This window comes from Seriola aureovittata, chromosome 17, assembly GCF_021018895.1.
Source record: "Seriola aureovittata isolate HTS-2021-v1 ecotype China chromosome 17, ASM2101889v1, whole genome shotgun sequence".
Lineage (NCBI taxonomy): Eukaryota > Metazoa > Chordata > Actinopteri > Carangiformes > Carangidae > Seriola > Seriola aureovittata.
Window position 1 is genome coordinate 16,534,020 of NC_079380.1, and position 6,191 is coordinate 16,540,210.

Here is a 6,191-nt window from a genome sequence, read left to right on the forward strand (position 1 = left end):
AATCTGAACAAATGATATCAGTGGTGAGGTTAAACAAAGTGTCGCAGGAATGAGTCCTGACACCTGACGCCCGGAAATTAGTTAGCATTTTAGCACTTCCGGTTCCATTGTCCCGAAGTCTTTATAGCTTAACATTAGCTTTTTACTTCTAATGATTGTATTAAGGCGAGTATCATGACCTTTTGTTTTTCTAAAGTAATTCAAAACGCTCATGTAAAAATCCCACTGGCTTTTTCTCAATGGAACCGTGCAGGGTGAAGCTAACATCTGGGTTAGCCTACAAAAATACTTCATACCTCCGGTGATCCATTACCAGACCATAGGTTTCGGCCTATGGCCTTCGTCATGGTCATCATTACTGGACTTTTTACCTGTTCAAAGAGTGTACCAATTGATACCATTGTATCCAATACCATCTACTGTGCACTTACAGTTATTATTGTTAGAAGTCTATTTATTTATATATAAATTCTTGTTTGTCAATTCCGGTTAATGTTTGTCAGTCTTGTTGATGACTGTAGTATTTAACACTTCTCCTTGCTCAAGTTGTTCTTGTGTGTCAGTTCATTTGGGTAATGCTCATCCTGGCAGCAAGTCATCTGGAATGCATTCAACTTTTGCTCAGGTTTTACAATTTTGCATTTTTGTTTACAATGCAAACCGCAGAGGCAAAGGCAGTAACTACTCTCTGTTTGTATGTTCTGTCATGTACATACAGTATATCTGGTGCCATGAAACAAACAAACAAAAAAAAAGAGTATTAAACGGTAGAGGTTTCACACCATTCATTGAAACCACACATTTCTGATCAAATCTGTACAACAGCAGAGAAACCAGACCGTGAGCTCAGGGCAGAATTCTTAGGTCAGGAACACATCGGATGGGTGGCGTGAGCATGGCATCTGCGGAACTTGAGGATTTTCATTTTAGCGCGCATGTTAACAGGTCAGAGTGCCTATTTTTCATGTGTGCCGTGCGCATGTCCTAGCAAAAATAAACAGAGAAAAAGACCTGTTGATCATACCAGCGACATTACATACAACTGACACCTTCCACTATAATTGTCAATGTGTAGGCTGCATCTGAACATGATACAGACATGAAAAAATAGAAGTATATATTTTTTTAAACCATTTTAGCAGCTGCATGTGGAGACAGTGCCCTTTTAGTGACGTGTTTTGCCAAAAAAAAAAGAAAAAACGAAAAGAAAAGTCAGGAATTCATTAAAGTTATACGTTAAGAAACCTCCAAAAGATAGAGCTGGCAGCAGCAAAGACGTAGCCAGTGTGAACACACGCGTGGTTCTCGCAGCAGTTCAGCGATGTCAGCCGCCACGCTCATGCAAAGCAGGCGGTGTGTTCCCAGCGTTAGGCCTAATTAGGGCAGTCCAACACAGCTAACCCAGGTGGCTGACCACTTGGCATAGCAATTTGCAAATACTTATCCTTATCTAATTATTTGAAAGTCTTTATATTTTATAATATTATATTATTTATATTTTTTTTATAACCATGCTCTGTTCTGAAAGTGAAACCAGATTTTCAAAGCTACAATATGAACAATGTTAACACTATAGAGACACCACCAACAAATTTGAGCTTTAGGTGAAGCGTAGCTCTACGCGACGCACCACATACATCAACACACCACAAACACAGTCACAGAGGAGGTTCACACAGAGCAGTATTTGCTGGACCTTGAGTTGTGTATTTGTCAGGACATAAACAAATGAGAAATGATTGATGCAGCAGAAATTTATTATGGACTCAAAACAATAAAATGATGAAAGAAGTGCCCTATATAACAAAGCAGAAGAAACCTGTGTTGAACAAGGAAAATAACGGCGATAATGATGATCAGGTATTGTTGTGTTGTGTCCAAGTGAACACCATCCTAAGCACAAAATGACAGAAAAAAATCATAGTAGATACAGCTGAATGGTTGAAAACTGAATAAGGCTTGCATTTCTCTTCCTGGTCCTTTTGCCATACTTATTTCCTCGCCATTAGCCTGTCTGGTCTCCAGCCTTGTCCAAGTCCTCAGAGACAGACGGAGCATCTTTCTGTTGAAATACATTGTTAATGTTGGATGGTTGGAGGGAAATTCATACAACATTACACCAATTATCATTTCAGACAGAGATTTTAAAACAAAAATATACAATTTCTATTAGAAAACAAGACTTTTTGTAGAGTGACTTGTATACAATTCACATGCAGACACTCCTGGGATCACCCAGTGTTTGTAATGGAAATGCTAAGTGTGGAGGGTTATTTTGTTTCTTCAGCATACTATTTTGTGTCTTTGTGGTTTTGATAGTCATATAAAGGCAACAAAGGCATTTCAAAAAGAGAAAGATTTATAGTTAAAAAATTGTCAACGTTTAACAATTATTAAAACGCCTCCTGATATTATGCGTTGTTGTTTCCTTATTAAAGCTCACCACAGATCCTTCTTCTCGCCACTTGTTAAAGGAACAGGTCAGCCATTTTATGTATTCCTCTCTAACCTAGAAAATACAAAGAAATACAACTTGTTAAGAGTTATGTGTTAATGCTATGAAAAAGAAAGAGGGCTACTGTTATTGCTGTCATTAGTTAGTAGCAGTGCTCTGTGAAAAAATATCACTGAACTGCATAAAGAGTTTACCTCCTTATTGAGCAGGCAGTGGACGATGAAGAGGAAGGTGCCCTGCTGGGAGTTTAGGATTATGAAAAGGACTTGAAAAAAAAGGTTCGTCTGGTAAAGGCCCAGAAGCCAGGTACAGCCCAGAATGACAAACTGGGCCAGGATCTTGAACACAATCAATCTGCAAACCAAACAAATACAAAGTGAGCGCAGAGTAGCTGCCAACTACTCAGTGACTCTGCACTTAGAATCAAACGGCTTTTTTCTGATTAAACAGATGCAGTGTACTTTGTTTGTTGCACTTTGTAGTTAATGGTCGAACACACACACACACACACTCACCTTGTATCTTTGGACTGAGAGACATCACTCTTCATGTTGGCCAAGGTGGGTCTCAGACTCCATAAAGTAGCACAGAACAAGACGCAGTTAAGCTAACAGAGGAAACACATTTAGAATGAGTTTTGAGGTGTCCTTATTATCCCTCATTGCAGCTGCTTATACTATAACATGCTAATAGACTCACTGCAAGGACAGTAATCACTGGTCCTGTTAAAGCCCAGTTGAAGTTGCGTTGTTGTGACAGCCAGCACCTGTAATTCACACATTACACACCATTATCCAGACTTATAAAGCTAAAAACCCATTTAAGTACAGAGGATAAAAATTCATCGTAAAGACACAACCAATCTGTGTATCACTGTGTATGCTACTCACACCTCTGCCTCAGTAGCACCATATCCATCAGAATACACCAGTGCAGAAATACCCACGATCACAAATGGAACCCCATAGCCAATCAGGTAGAGAATTGGCCGAGGGAGGCCATCCCTCTGGATGACCTGCACCTTGGAGAGCCTTCGGACCAGCAGGTGGAGCTGCAGGGCCTCCAGCAGCATCCACACAAAACTTGCGATAACTAAGAAGTGGAGAAGCCCGGCCATGACGGTGCAGGCCAACTGTGGAAACACAGAAAATGAATCTTGAAACCGATAAAATGCTTTCTCCTTTCTTTTATCCTCCAAACTTCATGCACAACTGTTAACACTGCCAGCAGATCATTCTTTGTTTTAGTTTGACCCCTATAAAATGCATGTGTGAGGGCCCATGTAGTCTTTTTGAAAGCAATAACAACAACAACCTGCATCTTAATCTCACTGTACCTCTTGTTCAACATATCTGTCATTCCACAGCAGCAGTAGATGAGACAAGGCCAGGCTGATACAGAGGTGAAGACGGGCCGTGTTGTTGATCTTGGGGTTCCAGCTACACAGGAGGAAGGTGAGGATGGCCAGTGCAAAGAAGAATAATCCGAAAATCACACACACCCGGTTCAGCCACTCTAAGAAAGGATCCTCTGGTGGAGACTGAAAAGCCAAAAGACACATAGTGCAAACATATGCTGTGATCAGCCTGATGTCGGGTGTGGGAACCTGCATTAGCAAATACACATCCACACATACAAATCTATAATACCTCGCCTATCTGCATGATGAGGGCAAATGTGGAGAGATGAGAGCAGCTGCACACTGTGTAGTTTTCATTAGTGTGCGCAACCCAACAGCCCTCTACTGACCAACGCATAGTCTTAGTCTTTTCTCCTCTTTTTTTACTTCCTTCTCCCATTGCTGTCTCCTGTGTTTTGTACTCCCAGTACACACAGGTTACCAAACCAGATTCAGGTACTGCCTGATGGAACCAGAGAAACAAACAACTTTAGATATGCTGTAAGATTGCATTGCATTTATCTTCAAACGTAGATGGATAAATAAATTTGGCCCGCACCTTCTTGTGATGGATGGTAAAGTTGACAGGCTCTGTGAGGTTGGTGTTGTTCATTGAGGGCAAGATTGCAGTGATAACATCTGAGTACATTTCTGTACTGTTCTCTGTTTCAAAGTATTTGTGGCTAAGAAGACTCTCCATCCCATTTAATGTCATGAAGGCAGCTGCTGCAGAACCTGGGAATGCACACATTGTGAGGATGAGCAACACTTTTAAACACCTTAAAATACCACTTTACAATACAGTCAGTTTTAGTGTTGTGAATATGTATGTCATATTGTGAATGGTGACACTTGTTTTCTTCAGTTTATCTACTGTTTGAGAGTTAACTTTAAAATGAATCTCTCCTAAGCACACAGGGATAACATAAAATTGACAAAATAAAAGTAGTTAAGGTTAAGTCTGTGCAGGGTGATTTACTATGGCGAAAATTAATTTAAAAAAAGGTGGGCAATATACTGTACCTAATGTGTAGTATACATGGCTGCAACATTGCAGGTATGATTCTTTAAAAAAAAAAAAACATGTATACTTTTGTAATTGCTATCATCTTTTTTTGATTATGAGCTTTTTCTCACCATTGTTGTTCGTAGCCATACTTTCCAGATTGATCTGCATGCTGTTTCTATTACACGAGAGAAGAGAGCTCTCGCCACTGATGTTTCCTGGTCCGATAGTTTCGAGACTTAAATCTAACACGCAGATTAGTGTTACAATAGCTTGATTTGATGTCCACCCAGTCCAGATACAGTAAATGTCTACACTGAAGTAAGATGAACCTGTCTTACCCACTGTTGGACTCCTCATGGTTGTCTTGGTTTGGTTCTGACCTGGCTGCACCATCGCAGACACTAAACGGTCTGAAATGCCCAGAATCACGCTGCCGGTCTCCCCGTCGCCTTTGCTGCTCACTGTGATTGACTTGGCACGTGGTCCAACACCTGACACTTCCTGTAATGATTAAAATACTTGTGATAAAGAACTGACCTGGCTGGTGATACAAACACAATGTAGCACAAAAAAAACGTCCCCCAAAAGCAACTCAGTTATAGCGATTTATGGAACATTTACCATAGATGCTGAGAAGCTGTTTGCTACAGTCTGCAGAGAAAAGCACAAGAAAGAGAGGCAGAGTTGAATTCATTTCCAGTTTATGTGAAACTAGCTCTGCACACTTCAGGAAATCCATGTTTCTAAGCGCTCGAGTGTAGAGATCTTCATCATCATGAAATCGGTCATAACTGATCAATTTCACCAGTTGTCCTTTTCAAAGGTTTCTAGTGGGGGACCACCACTCATTGCTGTCCACTTACCGGTTCTGGTAAGACTATGCCTTCATTTTCTATCAGTTGTTGATCCATGTTGCCAAGAAAAGCTCTCTCTTTTGTCTGCCCCTGCAGCAAATACAACAGCAAAAGAATGTAGTTTGCAGCGTTTAATATTTAAACCTTTATATCTTGTGGCAAATGATGTAATTATTTGAGCAACATGAGATATCCCAACATTTTCATATCTGCCTACTCACATTACAAGTGTAGTGGTTTAGTGCATCTGTGTGTGGTGAATGACCCAGTCTCTAGCTGTGTACCCCTCTAAAGTCACTGTTGCATACTGAATGCTAACAACACAAAGGTGTCATTATTAAAAATATGTATTTGTGTAAGTTCTAGATTTTATTGAGGCATGAGTAATTTGTCAAGCTAACTAACTTGTGTCCTGGGGAACTTGGATCTATCCATAAGATGAAGCAATGAAACCTAAATTTGATTCTGCTCATT

At 40.2% G+C, this 6,191-nt stretch overlaps 1 protein-coding gene across 1 annotated transcript; it reads right to left on the bottom strand.

Moving 5' to 3' along the window:
• Positions 1-1,754: 1,754 nt before the first annotated feature.
• Positions 1,755-5,774, bottom strand: LOC130184736 (adhesion G protein-coupled receptor E3-like). The gene is made up of 12 exons (XM_056400779.1): positions 5,727-5,774; positions 5,485-5,514; positions 5,202-5,364; positions 4,414-4,589; positions 4,105-4,317; positions 3,792-3,995; positions 3,346-3,587; positions 3,155-3,221; positions 2,971-3,062; positions 2,650-2,809; positions 2,444-2,509; positions 1,755-2,062 (listed from the first exon to the last, which is right to left on the bottom strand). The coding sequence occupies exons 1-12, from the start codon at positions 5,772-5,774 to the stop codon at positions 2,006-2,008; spliced, it is 1,518 nt and encodes a 505-aa protein (XP_056256754.1). The 3' UTR covers positions 1,755-2,005.
• Positions 5,775-6,191: the final 417 nt, after the last annotated feature.